We start from the raw sequence: 22,436 nt of genomic DNA on the forward strand, positions 1-22,436 counted from the left end.
TAGCCATGGCAATCAGAGAAGAAAAAGAAATAAAAGGAATACCAATTGGAAAAGAAGAAGTAAAACTGTCACTGTTTGCAGATGACATGATACTGTACATAGATAATCCTAAGGATGCCACCAGAAAACTACTAGAGCTAATCAATGAATTTGGTAAAGTTGCAGGATACAAAATTAATGCAAGAAATCTCTTGCATTCCTATACAATAACAAAGAAAGATCAGACAGAGAAATTAAGGTAACAATCCCATTCACCATTGCAACAAAAAGAATAAAATACCTAGAAATAAACCTACCTAAGGAGGTAAAAGACCTGTACTCAGAAAACTGTAAGACACTGATGAAAGAAACCAAAGATGACACAAACAGATGGAGAGATATACCATGTTCCTGGATTGGAAGAATCAATATTGTAAAAATGACTCTACTACCCAAAGCAATCTACAGATTCAATGCAATCCCTATCAAATTACCAATGGCACTTTTTACAGAACTAGAACAAAAAATCTTAAAATTTATATGGAGACACAAAAGACCCCTAATAGCCAAAGCAATCTTGGGGGAAGAAAATGGAGCTGGAGGAATCAGACTCTCTGACTTCAGACTATACTACAAAGCTTCAGTAATCAAGACAGTATGGTACTGGCACAAAAACAGAAATATAGATCAATGGAACAGGATAGAAAGCACAGAGATAAACCCACACACCTATGGTCAACTAATCAATGACAAAGGAGGCAAGGATATACAATGGAGAAAAGACAGTCTCTTCAATAAGTGGTGCTGGGAAAACTGGACAGCTACATGTAAAAGAATGAAATTAGAACACTCCCTAACACCATACACAAAAATAAACTCCAAATGGATTAAAGACCTAAATGTAAGACCAGACACCATAAACCTCTTAGTGGAAAACATAGGAAGAACACTCTTGGACATAAACCACAGCAAGATCTTTTTTGACCCACCTCCTAGAGTAATGGAAATAAAAACAAAAATAAACAAATGGGCCCTAATGAAACTTAAAAGCTTTTGCAAAGCAAAGGAAACTATAAACAAGACGAAAAGACAACCCTCAGAATGGGAGAAAATATTTGCAAAGGAATCAACAGACAAAGGATTAATCTCCAAAATATATAAACAGCTCATGCAACTCAATATTAAAAAAACAAACAACCGAATCCAAAAATGGGCAGAAGATCCAAAGAGACATTTCTCCAAAGAAGACATGCAGATGGCCAAGAGGCACATGAAAAGCTGCTCAACATCACTAATTATTAGAGAAATGCAAATCAAAACTACAATGAGGTATCACCTCATACTGGTCAGAATAGCCATCATCAGAAAATCTACAAACAACAAATGCTGGAGAGGGTGTGGAGAAAAGGGAACCCTCTTGCACTGTTAGTGGTAATGTAAATTGATGCAGCCACTATGGAGAACAGGATGGAGGTTCCTTAAAAAACTAAAACTAGAATTACCATATGACCCAGCAATCCCACTACTGGGCATATACCCAAAGAAAACCATAATTCAAAAAGACACATGCACCCCAATGTTCATTGCAGCACTATTTACAATAGCCAGGTCATAGAAGCAACCTAAATGCCCATCGACAGACAAATGGATAAAGAAGATGTGGTACGTATATACAATGGGATATTACTCAGCCATAAAAAGGAATGAAATTGGGTCATTTGTAGAGACGTGGATGGATCTAGAGACTGTCATACAAAGTGAAGTAAGTCAGAAAGAGAAAATCAACTATTGTATATTAATGCATTTATTTGGAACCTAGAAAAATGGTACAGATGAACCGGTTTGCAAGGCAGAAATAGAGACACAGTGTAGAGAACAAACGTATGGACACCAAGGGGGGAAAGCGGCCGAGGGTGGGGGTGGTGGTGGGATGAATTGGGAGATTGGGATTGACAAATATACACTAATATGCATAAAATAGATAATTAATAAGAACCTGCTGTTTAAAAAAAATAACAAAATTCAAAAAAAATAAAGAACAATGCTGCAGGAAAAAAAATATAAGTAAAAATGATAACCCCCCCAATAAAGACAGCAATTAATCAGTTAAATAAAAGCAACTACAATATCAACAAAAAGAAACAAATAAAATGTATATTCTATCACCCATTGACAAAATAATACCAAAACATTAGAAAAAAAGATCTGAATTGATACATGAAATACACACAAAACAGCTGTTATAGCAGACTATTTGAAGAATAGAGGAAATTTGAAGGAAACTTTAGAGAGATACATACATACACACATACATGCATACACATATCGATGATAGATGGAAAGAAAAAGAGAGAGGAAAGAAAGAAAAAAGAAAGAAATAAAAAAGAAAGAAAGAAAGAAAAAGAAAGAAAGAAAAGAAGAAAGAAAAAAAGGAAAGAAAGGAAGGAAGAAAGGAAGAGAGAAAGAGAGAAAGAAAGAAATCAGATAGATGGGTAGATACATACACAAAAGATGGAAACATGTATATCACTAATTCTGAATATGGCTACAGTTCCTTATTTGCATTTTTCTGTATTTTTTAAGTTGATCAAAATTAAAAACATTACTTAATCAAAAAAAAAAAAATGTATGTCCAAGATTAACAAGACTGGACTCTACCACTAATGAGTAAACTCTCTAAATCTCATTTCCTCAATTGTATATTAAGAAAATGAACCATTATTTAATCTATTAGGTTCCTCCTAAATCAGATATTTGATAGGTTTATGATTATCACTTAATATGTGGCACAGTGATAAAATGACAAATGGGCTTGTATGTTTCTGCTAGACTATCTTTCTTTCTCTCTCTCTCTCTCACACACAGACACACACACACACACACACACACACACCTCAGCAGCTGCTGGAGAGGAAGAATTTTCAAAGAAGCGGTCTCAACTGGAAATCCTCTTTCTGCCTAGTGAGGTTCATTTCTAATTGTCTGACCCCTCTGGACATGATGCATATTTCAGTTCTTTTTCCCTGATGGACAGCAGGATCAGTCTACTGCTGTTTTTATATCTTACTCTGAAGTTTTACTACTTGTTTATGATAGTTTCACATTTTTATAAATTTTACTTTTCTGTCCCTACCCATTGTGCAAAAAAAGGACAAAGAGTTGTAGTCTAAAAGTCAAAAGTTAGCAAGACAAAATGTGCCAAGATCACGGGTTACTCAGTTTCTTTCTAATGTAGCTTTTCTGTAATTGTTGAATGAATGAATGAACGAATGGATTCTCCCATGTGAGCCCAAAGCAGGTTTCATGTATTTTGTCCCAGAGGGGAGACCAACTTGGCTGTCCCACTGGTATTGCATAATTTTCCCTTCTTCAGTCTAGGCTTCCAGCCATGATCATCCATCCTTCCATCTCCACGTACCATAGAGCAATTGATAGATAGTAGTTATTCCCCAGTGCGGGAGTCACATATAATCCAGCTCCTTAGAATTATCACATCTCTGTAGTGGATTCTTCCCTTGTCACCTGGCATGCTTAGCTGTGCCCCTTATGAGAGCTGCAGTGTCCAGATATGTACAGACTCAGAGCTATCGTTTCAGAATACAGCCCTGTGGCAGAGAGACCCACTTGGAAGGCAAGCTGGGTGCACATGCATGTACACTCTGCTAAGGGTATGCTGTCCTGAGTCCAAGAGGGAAAGGGTCTCTGTGTTCCCTAAAATTGCAAGTCATTCCACTCTCATATTGTCTCAGGACACTGTGTGTCCAGAGCTGTTAACATATTCTAAATACAGGAGAGCAGTTTGCAAGAGCTCCATGGAAATGTATTAGCAGCTTTTCAGTGAGCATATTACAGTGTTAAATGGCACCACTTGGGTAATCCTGAAAATTGGCCCCTGTGTACTAAAAGCCCAACATTCCCAAAGCTGGATAAAGGATAGAGGAGAAAAAATTGCTGGTGGCTTATTAATCAGTTACAAACTAAAGAGAGGAAGTGTGCTTTGAGGGTTTTTTCCCCTAACTTGCATAGCTAAGTGGTAACTAATAAAGCAAACCAAAGTAGCACTGAATGTTATTTTCTGCCCCTAGGACTTTTTCCAACTATGAATGTCACACCTGGACACTTAATTTATTGTGTGAAAATACAAAGCAGGAGGGGAAAAAGAACTCCTGTATTTGGAAGTTCCCACTTTCTTTTGCTAGCTTGTGATGACTACGTGACGTGCAGCCATTGAGTACTTACACTGATAGAGAGCACGGGACCAATTTTGTACATACAATATCTGTCAGTCCCGGCGCAGATGTCCTTGACGTCCTCTTCACTGTCTTCCAATCTGAGCTCCTTGTGCATAAAGAGTGCAAATGCTTTCATTCTGTTAGGGCTTCCACCAACGCAGACAAACTGTTAATAAAAATAAACAATCACCTGCCTTAGTAACTGAGATAAAAAGCAAGGGTCAGCTTTCAACTTTAATGTTTTTATTTTATTTTTCAATTATATTCTTAAGGGTATATGTAGATGTTATGGGTTATGTTCATGAGTTAACTAATTGGCATCATTAACCGGTAAATAAGGCAACCAGAAACATAGTTTATGCACATAATTAGTAATGAAAAAGATAATCACAAAATCAAAGTAAGTGTTGATTTTGTTCAGGTGGGTGTTTCCTGGTGTTTTTGTCATGGTGAACATCAAGAAGCATCTTAAGCAGATATAGGCAGCTTATTGTTGGGCATTAGTGGGCTATAGGCTTAATGTGTCAATTCTGAGGACATGGAAATAAGTAACATGAGAACTACAAGTTTAGATGTGTTTTCTGATTCCCAATCATACGTTTTTATTATAAAATATACTACGTTAATTTAAAGCTTTAAAGAAAGCACATCAAGACTTTCCAACTTCTCATTCAGAAGACATTTTCATGGAACAAGCCTTATCATTGTAGACTAGAAATCTCACTACGGTATTTCTTCATTTCCAACAATTTGGTTTTATTTTTGTCTTATTCACATTTTAACATCTCTGAAATTACAATATGGATTGCGGTCAAGAGTGTCAAATCTAATAAAATATGGTAATAAAATTGTCTGGTGGTTGCTTGTGCAATAGCCTCTTAGGGGTACATCAGTCCCAGGGATGGGAGAGGTGGATGTCAGAGAGAGGATGGGCATGGCCTAAGAGCAGCGTGGATGAGCAGCCAGACTGGTGGGGACCAGGGCTCAGCAGTGAGGAGGAGGAGTGGCAGCAGATGTCAGAGACCCGAGGAAGCACAGCCTACAGAAAGGTGCCAGGTGCAAAGTCATTCTGGAATCTGAGCTGAGCAGTGAGGTGCACAGAGTCTGAAGAGGCTCCGAGTCAGAGAGATAAGGCAACACAGTGGTTAAAGGACTAACCTTTGAGGTTAGAGAAACCTGGCTTTACACCCCAACCCTGTCTCTGATTAAGTAGTTTGTTCAGTGTTATACATGTAATCTCTACGTGCCTCAGATTATCATCTCCAAAATAGAAACAAACAAACAACAACAACAACAACAAAAAAACGTAGTATCCTTCAGAGGGTTTTTGTGAGGATAAGATGGGATTGAACATGATGGGGGACAAAGCCAGGCACTTTCTGAGTGGTCAACAAATGGCAACTTCCATTTTTCATATCATAGAGCAATTTCCTGGCCCTGCTTTTGAGCTTGCTTATTTGTTTCTGTATTTGTGGAATTTAGTGCAAATGAAGCTAGTTCAAATCCAGTAAGGAAAAGGCAGCTGGTAGTGCCTGACTGATGTGGGCAGCGTTAGGCAGAGCTTCAGAAGGATTGCCAGTGAGGCCCCTCACAGGGATAAAGAGTATCTGCCTAAGGAAATAACTAACTGAGGTTGTAGAATTAGGGGCCCGATTCACAATTTACTGTGAGTATTGGGTGGTCTCATTACATGATGCATTTTATTTCCATTTAGCAAAAATTCCTGTGCCACCCTCATTCTCGATTGTGGGATGTGATTATCCTTTTATCCAGGCCCTCTGCCTCTCTTCTACCCTCATTATTATCTTTTCTGTGTCTTCTTATGAGTTTCTCTGTTGGCCTAAAGTTGGTAATGAACTGCAATGAAAGTTAGCCATCAAGGCTGAGTAGCAAAGAGGATAAGACCATGGTCTAAGGTAAGTTTTTAAATTAGTATTGATTATTCGTGAAATTTTCCCCTCTGTTCATATGGATAGTTAAGACTTGGCTCAAGATCCAAGTACAAGGAGGTCATTTTTGTTGTTGTTGTTTCCTTTCTACAAAATACAGTAGTTTGAAAATAACCTCAGTGTGTGGTGCCAGTAAATGTAAATTACCACTATTCAGATTGACCATAAAACCAAAACAGATGTTGGAAGAGCTTGTGGTTTGAATTCTTCTTTGAACTGTAGATATTGCTGTAATCAACAGGAATTTCTGAATGTTTCTGGAGACATAAAGATGATAAGTGTAGACAAAAGCGTTTTTGTTCTTGAAGACTTACTTCTAAATCAGACTTACTAAATATCACCTCTGGACACAATTTTCAATCTGGCTGCTTTGACGAGGAGGAAAATATGGCTGAAGACCACCAACCAACAGTGACTTTAAGTGACACTTTCTGTGATTTATGTCCCCCCCAAAAAATGATCATTTGTCCTGGTTTTGTCAAAGAAGATAGAAATGTCTTGGGAAGGAGTCTGAAGCATTACAAAACTATGTTAAGGACTTTGCCTAAAGACTGCCAGAATGAACTCACTTTCAAATATGCCTAGTGTCTTGAAAGACTTAGCTTTGCCATGTTGTATTTATCTGGTCCTACTGCAGTATATGTATTTTGTCTGTTAATAAAGGAGTATAGAGACTTAAAATACATATTACATAGTGTTATAAGATAATGCTTTTCCATGTTACTTGAAATTTCTAGGGAGAGATTGGAGGGTACCAGTTACTGATTTTATAAAAGATATATTTGGAGGTTGAATTTGAGTAGATAACTTCTAAAGATAGTCCACTATATTTTTCAACTGATTGATTGATTCAAGTCTATATGACAAAAGACATTAGCTGTTTACCAAAACTGTTCCCCCTTCTTTCTGGGCACACTACTAAACTCAACTTCCCAGCTTTCTCTTCAGTTAGATGAGGCCATATGCCTGAGTTCCAGCTACTAGAATGTGAACAGAAATGATGAGTGTCACTTCCAGTTCTAGCCCATAGAAATCTCCCATTGGTGATCCTATAGATTGTCTTCTGTTTGTCTGCTGAATGGGTGCTGACACCCAGGGAAACTTTGCAAGGCACTCCTTGAAGGTGACAGAGCAACAAGATAGAAGGAGCCTGGGTCCCTAATCACCAATTGGAGGAAAGCCACCGATTGACCAGGAACACCCACTTGGTACTCAGTGTGAGTGAGAAACAAACTTACATTGTGTTAAGCCATTGATATTTTGAAGTAGCAACTAACAAAACCTTTTAAGTATAGTAAGTAAGAAAATGAATAAAATAGGAATGGTTGTCAGAATCTTTAAGATTTAAAATTTTACACACCCAGAGTTCTCCTTTTCTTTGAAGATAGTGCTATTAATAATGATTATCATCTCTGTGAAGACAAGGCTGAGTTTTCAGGTACTGATGGATTACGTCCTCCCTTGTTAGCTAGAATTGCTGCCCTGGTATTTAAGGGAGTCGAGAAATTGAACCTAGCATGTTCTTATTCAAAGATAAGAATGTAACTGGAAGGAGGCAAGTTTCTGAGAAGAGCATCTATAAATATGTCAGACTTTACCTGTTGCCTCTAAAGAATAGTTTAAACAGCCAGTTCTGATCATTTGGAACTACGTTACCTGCTCCCCAATCTACACCCCCCACCACCACACACACACACTTTTGCCTCCTGTGCATCAAAATGGCCCAATCAATAGAGTGGTTCTCTGGTAGAAAAAAATGGGTTCTAAACCAGAGCATGTCTTTTTATCCAAAAGAGAATCTATTGAAATGGTCCACAGCCAGGTGGATTATGAGCTTATAAGGTTGGATAGTGGTTATGACAAAGTATGAGAATAAGTGCTGATAAAAATCTAGTCAGGTAGAGAGACAGATACCTAGATGTGTAAATAATAGATCACTTTCTATCTCAAAAACATCAGTCTTTTTAGTTATTAATTAGATGTTCATGTTAGTTTATTAATTATGATAGATCATTTAATTAATCAGAATTATCCTTATGTAAGGGTCCTGGAAAAGTCATTGTGAGGCATGAACCTCAAACCTAACATTTGAATTCAGATAAAGTCCAATTAATGAGTATCAAAGACAGCCTTGATCAATTTACTCTTGGAGCATAAACATCAGAAACAGCAGTAGGAAAAGAGGTTCCACTGAAAAGATGAAGCAAAAGATTGAGGGAGGCCATGAAAGAGCAAAGAGCCACTGACTGCAGAGGAGTAGGGAAATGGGCGGGTCACATCCAATCAGCCTGCACCATCACACCTGTGCCCTAGGAGAGATGGGAGGGGGAGGGAGCAATGTAGCCCCTACTGTTAATGAATATCATAGATTTATTTCTTCTCCTCCCCCGCCCCGCCACCCTTCCTTCCTTCTCCTCCTCCTCCTTCTTTGTCTAGCTAACCTCCTCCTCCTCTTCCTCCCCTTTCTTCAATGCCCCCTGTCAATTAATGGACTATTCTCAGTTACAATGACTCAAAAAGCCCAGCTAGTGCAGTGGGCAAGAACCCTGGAAATTGGACTTAGAAGAATTTGGTCCAAGTCCTAGCTCTGCCACTATATAGTGTAATTTGTTAACCACCTTTGACCACTCTGAATTCAATTTCCTTGTTTTATGGAGGAAATGAATATCTGCTACACCCACCTAAAAGAGGGAATGTGAAGATTTGAGATAGTGGATCTGAGAGCTTTTATTTTTGTTCTTGTAATTGCTAAAGGAGTGAATAAAAGTCAGATGAAAACTGCACAATTCTCTAGTGGTGGGACTGTGATTAGGTGTAAGCCTTTTAGAAAACAAAAAAAAATTTTTAAGTTCATTCCCTTTGACCATTTCTGTAAATCATCTTAATAGACTTAAATGTGAAAAAATTATAGGTACAAAAATATCCATTTGAGTGCTGTTTATGATAGAAAATTCTTCAACATTAAAGTCAGTAGTAGACTATGTAATGTATGGCACAGGCACTTGGCATCCATAAACCATGTGTTTCAAAGAGAACATTATAATATGGGGAAATGTTAATGACATAAAGTTAAGTGAAAAACACAGACTGTAAAGTTATGTAATTCCAACTATTTAAAAATCTATTTGTTAAAAAGAACTGAAAGAAAAGAAAATAGGTTGATGGCATCTTTGTTTAGCTGGTAGGGGTTTTTTTAGATGTGTTTTTAAAAATCATTGTTCTAGATTGGTTCAAGATGGCAGAGTAGAAGGACATGTGCTCACTCCCTCTTGCAAGAGCACTGGAATCACAACTAACTGCTGAACAATCATTGACAGGAAGACACTGGAACTCACCAAAAGAGATACCCCACATCCAAAGACAAAGGAGAAGCCTCAGTGAGATGGCAGGAGGGGTGCAATCACAATAAAATCAAATCTCATAACCACTAGGTGGGTGACTCACAAACTAGAGAACAATTATACCACAGAAGTCCACCCACTGGAGTGAAGGTTCTGAGCCCCAGGTCAGGCTTCCCAACCTGGGGGTCCAGCAACGGAAGGAGGAATTCCCAGAGAATCAGACTTTGAAGGCTAGTGGGATTTGACTGTAGGACTTTGACAGGACTGGGTGAAATAGAGACTCCACTCTTAGAGGGCACACACAAAGTAGTGTGCACATCAAGACCCAGAGGGAAGGAACAGTGACCCCATAGGAGACTGAACCAGACCTACCTGCTAGTGTTGGAGGGTCTCCTGCAGAGGTGGGGGGTGGCTGTGGCTCACCGTGGGGACAAGGACACTGGCAGCAGAAGTTCTGGGAAGTACTCCTTGGCATGAGCCCTCCCGGAGTCCACCATTAGCCCCACCAAACATCCTATAGCCTCCAGTGCTGGGCTGCTTCAGGCCAAACAACCAACAGGGAGGGAACTCAGCCCCACCCATCAGCAGACAAGCAGATTAAAGTTGTACTGAACACTGCCCACCAGAGCAACACCCAGCTCTGCCCACCACCAGTGCCTCCCATCAGGAAGCTTGCACAGGCCTCTTAGATAGCCTCATCCACCAGAGGACAGACAGCAGAAGCAAGAAGAACTACAATCCTGCAGCCTATGGAACGAAAACCACATTCACAGAATGATAGACAAAATGAAAAGGCAGAGGACTATGTGTCAGATGAAGGAAAATGATAAAACCCCAGAAAAACAATTAAATTAAGTGGAGATAGGCAACCTTCCAGAAAAAGAATTCAGAATAATGATAGTGAAGATGATCCAGGACCTTGGAAAAAGAATGGAGGCAAAGATCGAGAAGATGCAAGAAATGTTTAACAAAGACCTAGAAGAATTAAAGAACAAACAAACACAGATGAACAATACAATAACTGAAATGAAAAATACACTAGAAGGAATCAAGAGCAGAATAACTGAGAAGTGACCTGGAAGACAGAGTGGTGGAATTCACTGCTGCAGAACAGAATAAAGAAAAAAGAATGAAAAGAAATGAAGACAGCCTAAGAGACCTCTGGGACAACATTAAACACACCAACATTCACATTATAGGGGTCGCAGAAGGAGAAGAGAGAGAGAAAGGACCCAAGAAAATGTTTGAAGAGATTATAGTCGAAAACTTCCCTAACATGGGAAAGGAAATAGCCACCCAAGTCCAGGAAGTACAGAGAGTCCCAGGCAGGATAAATCCAAGGAGAAACATGCCAAGACATATAGTAATCAAATTGACAAAAATTAAAGACAAAGAAAAATTATTAAAAGCAACAAGGGAAAAATGACAAATAACATATAAAGGAACTCCCATAAGATTAACAGCTGATTTCTCAGAATAAATTCTACAAGCCAGAAGGGAGTGGCACGATATATTTAAAGTGATGAAAGGAGAGAACCTACAACCAAGATTACTCTACCCAGCAAGGATCTCATTCAGATTCAACAGAAATCAAAAGCTTTACAGACAAACAAAAGCTAAGAGAATTCAGCACCACTGAACCAGCTGTGCAACAAATGCTAAAGGAACTTCTCCAAGTGGGAAACACAAGAGAAGAAAAGGACCTACAAAAACAAACACAAAACAATTAAGAAAATGGTAATAGGAACATACGTATCGATAATTACCTTAAATGTGAATGGATTAAATGCTCCAACCAAAAGACACAGGCTCGCTGAATGGATACAAAAACAAGACCCATATATATGCTGTCTACAGACGACCACTTGAGACCTAAGGACACATACAGACTGAAAGTGAGGGGATGGAAAAAGATACTCCATGCAAATGGAAATCAAAAGAAAGCTGGAGTAGCAATACTCATATCAGATAAAGTAGACTTTAAAATAAAGAATGTCACAAGAGACAAGGAAGGACACTACATAATGATCAAGGGATCAATCCAAGAAGAAGATATAACAATTATAAATATATATGCACCCAACATAGGAGCACCTCAATACATAAGGCAAATGCTAGCAGCTATAAAAGAGGAAATCAACAGTAACACAATAATAGTGGGGCACTTTAACCCCTCACTTACACCAGTGGACATATTATGCAGACAGAAAATTAATAAGCATGGACTTGAGGACATGGGCAGGGGGAAGGGTATGCTGGGACGAAGTGAGAGAGTGGCATTGACATATATACACTACCAAATGTAAAATAGATAGCTAGTGGGAAGCAGCCACATAGCACAGGGAGATCAGCTCAATGCTTTGTGACCACCTAGAGGGGTGGGATAAGGAGGGTGGGAGGGAGACACAAGAGGGAGGGGATATGGGGATATATGTGTACGTATAGCTGATTCACTTTGTTATACAGCAGAAACTAACACAACATTGTGAAGCAATTATACTCCAATAAAGATGTTAAAAAGAAAGAAAATTAATAAGGAAACAGAAGCTTTAAAAGACACAAAAGACCAGATTGATTTAATTGATGATTATCGGACATTCCATCCAAAAACAGCAGATTACACTTTCTTCTCAAGTGCACACGGAACATTCTCGAGGATAGATCACATCTTGGGTCACAAATCAAGCCTCAGGAAATTTAAGAAAACTGTAATCATATCAAGCATCTTTTCTGACCACAGCACTATGAGATTAGAAATAAATTACAGGGAAAGAAACGTAAAAAACACAAGCACATGGAAGCTAAACAATATGTTACTAAATAACCAAGAGATCACTGAAGAAATCAAAGAGGAAATCAAAAAATACCTAGAGACAAGTGACAATGAAAACATGGTGACCCAAAACCTATGGGGTGCAGCAAAAGCAGTCCTAAGAGGGAAGTTTATAGCAATACAATCCTACCTCAAGAAACAAGAAAAATCGCAAATAAATAATCTAACCTTACACCTAAAGGAACTAGAGAAAGAAGAACAAACAAAACCCAAAGTTAGTAGATGGAAAGAAATCATAAAGGTCAGAGCAGAATTAAATGAAATAGAAACAAAGAAAACAATAGCAAAGATCAATAAAACTAAAAGCTGGTTCTGTGAGAAGATAAACAAAATTGATAAACCTTTAGCTAGATTCATCAAGAAAAATAGGGAGATGACTTAAATCAATAAAGTTAGCAATGAAAAAGGAGAAGTTACAACGGACACCACAGAAATACAAAGAATCATAAGAGACTACTACAAGCAACTCTATGCCAATAAAATGGATAACCTGGAAGAAATGGACAAATTCTTAGAAAGGTATAACCTTTCAAGACTGAACCAGGAAGAAACAGAAAATATGAACAAACCAATCACAAGTAATGAAATTGAAACTGTGATGAAAAATCTTCCAACAAACAAAAGTCCAGGACCAGATGACTTCACAGGTGAATTCTATCAAACATTTAGAGAAGAGCTAACACCCATCCTTCTCAAGCTCTTCCAAAAAATTGCAGAGGAAGGAACACTCCCAAACTCATTCTACGAGGCCACCATCACCCTGATTCCAAAACCAGACAAAGATACTACAAAAAAAGAAAGTTACAGACCAATATCACTGATGAATATAGATGCAAAAATCCTCAACAAAATACTAGCAAACAGAATCCAACAACACATTAAAAGGATCATACACCATGATCAAGTGGGATTTATCCCAGGGTTGCAAGGATTCTTCAATATACAAAAAAATCAATCACTGTGATACACCATATTAACAAATTGGAGAATAAAAACCATATGATCATCTCAGTAGATGCAGAAGAAGCTTTTGACAACATTCAACACCAATTTATTGATAAAAACTCTCCAGAAAGTGGGCATAGAGGGAACCTACCTCAACACAATAAAGGCCATATATGACAAACCCACAGCAAACATCATTCTCAATGGTGAAAAACTGAAACCATTTCCTCTAAGATCAGGAACAAGACAAGGATGTCCACTCTCGCCACTGTTATTCAGCATAGGTTTGGAAGTCTTAGCTTTGGCAATCAGAGAAGAAAAAGAAATAAAAGGAATACAAATTGGAAAAGGAATAAAACTGTCACTGTTTGCAGATGACATGATACTGTACATAGATAATTCTAAGGATGCCACCAGAAAACTACTAGAGCTAATCAGTGATTTGGTAAAGTTGTAGGATACAAAATTAATGCACAGAGGGACTTCCCTGGTGGCGCAGTGGTTAAGAATCTGCCTGCCAATGCAGGGGACACGAGTTCGAGCCCTGGTCCAGGAAGATCCCACATGCCGCAGAGCAATTAAGCCCGTGTGCCACAAATACTGAGCATGCGCTCTAGAGCCTGCAAGCCACAACTACTGAGCCCGCATGCCACAACTAGTGAAGCCCACGTGCCTTGAGCCCGTGCTCTGCAACAAGAGAAGCCACCACAATAAGCCCATGCACCGCAGCAAAGAGTAGCCCCCGCTCGCCGCAGCTAGAGAAACCCCATGCAAAGCAACGAAGACCCCATAGCAGCCAAATAAATAAATAAATAAAAATTAATGCACAGAAATCTCTTGCATTCCTGTACACTGACAACGAAAGATCAGACAGAGAAATTAAGGAAACAATCCCATTCACCATTGCAACAAAAAGAATAAAATACCTAGGAATAAACCTACCTAGGGAAACAAAAGACCTGTATGCAGGAAACTATAAGACACTGATGAAAGAAATTAAAGATGATACAAACAGATAGAGAGATATACCATGTTCTTGGATTGGAAGAATGAATATTGTGAAAATGACTCTACTACCCAAAGCAATCTACAGATTCAGTGGAATCCCTATCAAATTACCAATGGCATTTTTTACAGAACTAGGACCAAAAATCTTAAAGTCTGTATGGAGACACAAAAGACCCCAAATAGCCAAAGTAATCTTGAGGTAAAAAAACGGAGCTGGAGGAATCAGACTGTCTGACTTCAGACTATACTACAAACCTTCAGTAATCAAGACAATATGGTGCTGGCACAAAAACAGAAATATAGATCAATGGAACAGGATAGAAAGCCCAGAGATAAACCCATACACATATGGCCACCTTATCTTTGATAAAGGAGGCAAGCATATACAGTGGAGAAAAGACAGTCTCTTCAATAAGTGGTGCTGGGAAAATTGGACAGGTACATGTAAAAGTATGAAACTAGAACACTCCCTGACACCATACACAAAAATAAACTCAAAATGGATTAAAGACCTAAATGTTAAGCCAGACACTATCAAACTCTTAGAGGAAAACATAGGCAGAACACTCTATGACATAAATCGCAGTAAGATCCTTTTTGACCCAGCTCCTAGAGAAATGGAAATAAAAACACAAATAAACAAATGGGACCTAATGAAACTTAAAAGCTTTTGCACAGCAAAGGAAACCATAAACAAGACCAAAAGACAACCCTCAGAATGGGAGAAAATATTTGCAAATGAAGCAACTGACAAAGGATTAATCTCCAAGATTTACAAGCAGCTCATGCAGCTCAATAACAAAAAAACAAACAACCCAATCCAAAAATGGGCAGAAGACCTAAACAGACATTTCTCCAAAGAAGATATACAGATGGCCAACAGACACATGAAAGAATGCTCAACATCCTTAATCATTAGAGAAATGCAAATCAGAACTACAATGAGGTATCATCTCACACTGGTCAGAATGGCCATCATCAAAAAATCTAGAAACAATAAATGCTGGAGAGGGTGTGGAGAAAAGGGAACACTCTTGCACTGTTGGTGGGAATGTAAATTGATACAGCCACTATGGAGAACAGTATGGAGGTTCCTTAAAAAACTAAAAATAGAACTACCATACGACCCAGCAATCCCACTATTGGGCATATACCCTGAGAAAACCATAATTCAAAAAGAGTCATGTACCAAAATGTTCATTGCAGCTCTATTTACAATAGCCAGGACATGGAAGCAACCTAAGTGTCCATCATCAGATGAATGGATAAAGAAGATGTGGCACATATATACAATGGAATATTACTCAGCCATAAAAAGAAATGAAATGGAGGTATTTGTAATGAGGTGGATGGAGTTAGAGTCTGTCATACAGAGTGAAGTAAGTCAGAAAGAGAAAAACAAATACAGTATGCTAACACATATATATGGAATCTAAGGGGAAAAAAAAAAAGGCCATGAAGAACCTAGTGGCAAGATGGGAATAAAGACACAGACCTACTAAAGAATGGACTTGAGGATATGGGGAGGGGGAGGGGTGAGATGTGACAGGGTGAGAGAGTGTCATGGACATATATACACTACCAAATGTAAAATAGATAGCTAGTGGGAAGCAGCCGCATAGCACAGGGAGATCAGCTCGGTGCTTTGTGACCACCTAGAGGGGTGGCATAGGGAGGGTGGGAGGGAGGGAGATGCAAGAGGGAAGAGATATGGGAACATATGTATATGTATAACTGATTCACTTTGTTTTAAAGCAGAAACTAACACACCATTGTAAAGCAATTATACTTAAAGATGTTACAATAAATAAATAAATAAATAAATAAACAAACAAACTCAAAATGGATGAAAGACCTAAATGTAAGACTGGACACTGTAAAACTCTTAGAGGAAAACATAGGAAGAACATTCTTTGACATAAATCACAGCAGGATCTGTTTTGATCCACCTCCTAGAGTAATGGAAATAAAAACAAAAATAAACAAATGGGACCTAATGAAACTTAAAAGCTTTTGCACAGCAAAGGAAACCATAAACAAGAGGAAAAGACAATCCTCAGAATGGGAGAAAATATTTGCTGACAAATCAACAGACAAAGGATTAATCTCCAAAATATATAAACAGCTCATGCAGCTCAATATTAAAAAAAACAAACAACCCAATCCACAAATGGGCAGAAGACCTAAAGAGACATTTCTCCAAAGAAGACATACAGATGGCCAAGAAGCACATGAAAAGCTGCTCAGCATCACTAATTATTAGAGAAATGCAAATCAAAACTGCAATGAGGTATACCTTACACCAGTTAGAATGGGCATCATCAGAAAATCTACAAACAACAAATGCTGGAGAGGGTGTGGAGAAAAGGGAACCCTCTTGCACTGTTGGTGGGAATGTAAATTGATACAGCCACTATGGAGAACAGTATGGAGGTTCCTTAAAAAACTAAAAACTAGAATTACCATATGACCCAGCAGTCCCACTACTGGGCATATACCCAGAGAAAACCATAATTCAAAAAGACACATGCACCCCAATGTTCATTGCAGCACTATTTACAATAGTCAGGTCATGGAAGCAACCTAAATGCCCATTGACAGACGAATGGATAAAGAAGATGTGGTACATATGTACAATGGAATATTACTCAGCCATAAAAAGGAACGAAATTGGGTCATTTGTAGAGACGTGGATGGATCTAGAGACTGTCATACAGAGTGAAATAAGTCAGAAAGAGAAAAACAAATATCGTGTATTAACGCATATATGTAGAATCTAGAAAAATGGTACAGATGAACCAGTTTGCAAGGCAGAAATAGAGACACAGATGTAGAGAACAAACGTATGGACACTAAGGGGGGACAGCTGGGGTCGGGGTGGAGGGGGAATGGTGGTGGTGGGATGAATTGGGAGATTGAGATTGACATATATACACTAATATATATAAAATACGTAACTAATAAGAACTTGCTGTATTAAAATAAATGTAATTTAAAAAATAAAACTCTTTGTTCTTATTTATATGTTTCCAAATTTAAATAATGAACATGAGCCATTTTTATAATTAAATATATATTAAGATAAATAATACTGACATAAAATTTTCCTAGTAGCGTTCCAGAAACAATTATTTCATAATATTTTATTTTGAAATAACAAAAATCTTAATAATATGAAATATTGAATAATGGTTGTTTTCAAGAAGTGGTATAAGATAGTATTGTTAGTTTTGTTGAGTTATTTCATGATTTGATAAAATAAGAATTAGTGAGGTTCATCTATAAATGAAGATGTTAAACAGTGAACTGAATCGTAATGAATTCTGAACACCCAGCAGTATTGTCAATAAAATTGTATTTATCTCTAGGGACCAGAAGAGTCAAATAACCATGTTTGCATTAGATATAGTTTGGGAACCTTTATATCTTGTTAAGGTGGAAATGACTGTTCATGATGTACACATTCTGAATTGTTTCAGAGAACGAGCACAGCTTTTGTTCCTATTGGGACCTCTGACATTTCTCTAGCCAAAGGTGTAAAGTTTATGTTAGGAAAATAAGGAGAAATATCACCAGAGGAAACTCAATTGTTTTTCCTAAAGTTAGAAATACTTTTACCTTTACATCCCCAAACATTTCTGGTAGGTTGTGTGTTTTTGTTCCTAAATCCAAGTGATAGAGAACATCTTCATCCATAGAGTCCAGGTAAGGATTTTTAACATGAACAAAACCTTTTCTGAAAAAAATAATACAAAGAAGACGTAAAGGAATTTGGAGGGATACCACACAAAAGGGAAATATCAGTCTACACCTATGATAACCACTAGCCCAAATATCGGACAAAAACCTTCATTTAGGATTAATTGATTTGTAAGGAAGCAGTGTGGTATAATAATGAATAAAAATAGCTAATATTTGTTTTGCACTTACTATGTACCAGGCATAGCATTAAGCATGAAAATTCTACAATGTCATGAAAACTGCATATAATAAATACATTACCTCATTTAATCCCATGACCATTCTATTAGGTAAGTAATACTAATAATTCATAAGAAGCCAAGGCTTACAGAAGTTGAGAAACTTGTGCAAGATTATACAACCAGTAGATTACAGAACAGTCATTTCTACCCAATTCTGTCCAGCCCTGGTGGCTATTTTCTTTCTTCGAAAGAGAGGCTGTGTAACATAAGCTACTGGGCTCTGGAATCAGACTACCTAGATTCCCCTGCCAGTTCAACCATATATATACTAATTGTGCAACCTAGGGTATATTATTTTATCTTTGTTCTTTGGCTTCCTCATCTGTAAGATTGGTATAGTGAAAATAATAACTGCTTTGCAAGATTGCCTAAGGCCTGAAGGAGATAATGTTTGTAACACAGCTGATGTACAGTGAACATAGAATAACTAACTCTTATTCTTACACCTCCCAACATGGAGGACCTGACAGGTACTAGCTTTAGAGAGACTGACATGAAAAAATAGGCTGTGGCAAAGAATGCAATGTGTTCATCAAACCCCAATTCTTCTTCTTCCTGGGCACATTGCTAGACCACATTCCCAGCTTCTCTTGCAGTAAAGTGAGGTCATATGACTGAGTTCTGGCCATTGGAATGTGGGTGGGAGTGATGTGTCTACTTCTAGGCCTGGCTCCTAAAAAACCAGTATCTCCCTCAAATTTGTTTCTCTTCCTCTCTCTCTCAATGGATGTGCAGAGTAGACACCAGTCCTTTACTCCATCAGCCTGTTTTTTTTTTGTTGTTCTTTTTTTCACTGCACATTTATTATTATTATTTTTTAATTAATTTATTTATTTTTGGCTGTGTTGGGTCTTCGTTTCTGTGCGAGGGCTTTCTCTAGTTGTGGCAAGCGGGGACCACTCTTCATTGCGGTGCGCGGGCCTCTCACTATCGCGGCCTCTCTTGTTGCGGAGCACAGGCTCCAGACGCGCAGGCTCAGTAGTTGTGGCTCACGGGCCCAGTTGCTCCGCGGCATGTGGGATCTTCCCAGACCAGAGCTCGAACCCGTGTCCCCTGCATTGGCAGGCAGACTCTCAACCACTGCACCACCAGGGAAGCCCCGATCAGCCTGTTTTGGATTGAGCAAGAAGCCACTGACATTTTAAACAACATTAGCCTGCTGACCAATAAGAGGTTCTTTGTTAACATACTATGAAATGATCTTTTTTCATTAGAAGATCTAAATGAGAAGTAAGTGAAGCAGGATGATGGGGTCAAAACAGAAAGCTGAGTAGGATCCTGGAGAGACTGAATGTAGGTATAATAGGGGAAAAGGAAGAATAAACAGGCACAGAGTTCTAGAGAAACAGGATTTAGAGCTTATAAAAAAGAAATGCTCAAGAAAAAGTGTGAAGGAAAAGAAGTGAGACTAAAGAGCTTGGAGAAAGGGGAAGTGATAAAGTGAAAGACCTAATTTTAGTAATCATGTGAAACCATAAGAGTACAAAATTATTGTAATAAGGAAAGTAAGACTTAAAAACAGAAGGTAAGGTAAGAAAGAGGACACTTCAATGTAGAAACTCTATTTTCCAGCAGCCTTCTTCCACCAGATGCCCAGAAGAGAATGTGGAGATATTACTAAGAAGCCAATGGAAAGACAAGCTTACCAGAAAGAAAGGACTACAACTAGGAGGCCTTAAAGCCATTCTTTTTTAAAAAATTCGTTTTGTTGTAGTATAGTTGATTTACAGTGTTGTGTTAATTTCTGCTGTACAGCAAGGTGATTCAGTTATACATATACATATATTCTTTTTCATATTCTTTTCCATTATGGTTTATCCCAGGATCCTGAATATAGTTCCCTGTGCTGTACAGTAGGACCTTGTTGTTTATCCATTCTATACATACTAGTTTGCATCTGCTAATCCCAAACTCATAATCTATCCCTCCCCCATCCCCTCTCCCCATTGGCAACCACAAATCTGTTCTTTATGTCTGTGAGTCTGTTTCCGTTTCATAGATACGTTCATTTGTGTCATATTTTAGATTCCACATATAAGTGGTATCATATGGTATTTGTCTTAAAGCCATTCTTGATGTCAGCCCATCACTCCATTACCCAGTGCAGTTCAGTGGTTACCCGTTCGCTCCCACTCATCTTGGGTGTGACATCCCAACACACCCTGGCCATATCATCCATTCTGGTGATGCCGTGGCTGCCAGCCCTCCTGCCCTTTCCCCTACTGCATGAACACTGCCTCACACCACAGTGGATCCAGCCATCTTTACCAAGAACCATCTGGAACTTCTCTGCTCTACGGTCCTCCCATTTCCCTCCAAATACCTTAAAACATCTTAACAAAAACCTTGTATGCTTCTGTATCTCCAATGGTCCTCAACCTGATTGTGCATTAAGATCACCAGGGGGGTTTGAAGAAAATACTGTTGCTCAGGCCCCAATTAATTTAGACTCTGAAATTATTTTTTAAATCTTCCTGGATGATCTGATGTGCAGCCGAAGTTAAGAACCCCTGCTTTAGGCCTTTGTTCCTGAAACATCCTTCTCCTTGCCCTCAGTTTTTCACCTATTAGTATCCTACTCATTCTTCAAGGTCAAATTCAAATATCACCTCCTCTGTGAAGGCTTTTCCAAGTATCTTTCCTCTCTGGTCAGTATGAATTCCCCCCACTGTGCTCCTAAAGCATTTATTTGGCATTTCATATGTTAATTTTCTGCCTTCCCAGAAAGATTTTGAATTCCCTCATGCAAGCTGTCTCATGTATCTTTTTTAATTCCTAAATCTTTAAAAATTTTATTTGTTGAATTAACTGTTCAGGAAGTAGAACAGGAATACTATTAATTTCAAAAACATTTAGGATAACAGATTCTTAATTAGTTAGTGGATCATAGCTGGTTTCAAAAAGAAAGCATTCCATGATGTTAGTGCACTTTCCTACATCAGAAAAAGCCTCAAAGCCTCAGAGCAGAAGGACACCTTCTTTCTTCTCTTGCTGAGGGGCAAGAAGATATTTACCCACTGTCCCTTGCTAGACAAAGTGTGGTCAATGAACCAGGAGCGTCAGCAGCATCGCCTGGACAGCTTGTTAGAAATGCAAAATCTCAGTCCCTACCCTAGACATACTCAATTACAATCTGAATTTTGACTAACTCTTACGTGATTCCCATGCACATTAAAGTTTGAGAAACACTGCCATACACTTACTTTATCTTCCAGTTTCTATTATGCTTTCTGTTTTACTCTGCCAAAACTGCTTTCACTATCTGGAGATTTTTCCTTAGGATTCCCAGCTGAATCTGTGAATCATCACTCTATGAAAGAGTGTCATTCATCTACTCCAGTGAGTCAAACTCTAACTACATATCAGAGTCACCCGTGGTGCTTTAAAAAGTACTGATACCTGGGCCCAACTCCTAGAAATTCTGATTCAGTTGGTCAAGGAGATCTGGGACTTTGTATTTTTTAAATCACTGATCCACTCCACCTCTCCTATCTTCAAGAAGAAATTCTCAGACTGGGATAACCATTAATTATATTCTCTTGTGTTAATTATAATACTCTTAATTCATTCTTTAGTTTTCTTTGATGTCTGTCCCAATGTCTAATGATCTCTTGGTCCAAAAATTGGGGCAGGGAGATGTCTGTAGAAGATTCTTATTCCATTAGGCTCATCAAGAAGCACTTCTAGGGCTTCCCTGGTGGCACAGTGGTTGAGAATCTGCCTGCCAATGCAGGGGACACGGGTTCGAGCCCTGGTCTGGGAGGGTCCCACATGCCGCGGAGCAACTGGGCCAACAATTGCTGAGCCTGAGCGTCTGGAGCCTGTGCTCCGCAGCGGGAGAGGCCGCAATAATGAAAGGCCCGCGCACCGCGATGAAGAGTGGCCCCCGCTTGCTGCAACTGGAGGAAGCCCTCGCACAGAAACGAAGACCCAATACAGCCATAGATAAATAAATAAATAAATAAAACCCAAAAGTTTAAAACACCCCCCCACAATTTGTAAAAAAAAAAAAAAAAGAAGCACTTCTAAGATGATCACTCTATCAGTGACCAAAGGAAGGACCAATTTGGGGTATCATGCCAAATTTAACCCAGTATGAATCAGAGAATTGCAATACTTCAATCTTTCCAAGATACATAATTTTTATTAAATAGACTTGCATTTAC

The 22,436-nt window shown here is 38.5% G+C and overlaps 1 protein-coding gene across 3 annotated transcripts in view; it reads right to left on the minus strand.

The window, feature by feature from the left end:
* The window catches only part of UPP2 (uridine phosphorylase 2), a 45,782-nt gene that overhangs the window by 21,841 nt on the left and 1,505 nt on the right, over positions 1-22,436 (minus strand). For all 3 annotated transcript variants that reach the window (XM_068545080.1, XM_068545082.1, XM_068545083.1), the window contains 2 exons: positions 17,906-18,023; positions 4,219-4,377 (listed from right to left, as the gene is read on the minus strand). In XM_068545080.1, the coding sequence (XP_068401181.1) occupies positions 4,219-4,377; positions 17,906-18,023 (277 nt within the window). The remainder of the gene's footprint in view (positions 1-4,218; positions 4,378-17,905; positions 18,024-22,436) is intronic.

Source organism: Eschrichtius robustus, chromosome 5, assembly GCF_028021215.1.
Source record: "Eschrichtius robustus isolate mEscRob2 chromosome 5, mEscRob2.pri, whole genome shotgun sequence".
In the NCBI taxonomy this organism is placed as follows: Eukaryota; Metazoa; Chordata; class Mammalia; order Artiodactyla; family Eschrichtiidae; genus Eschrichtius; species Eschrichtius robustus.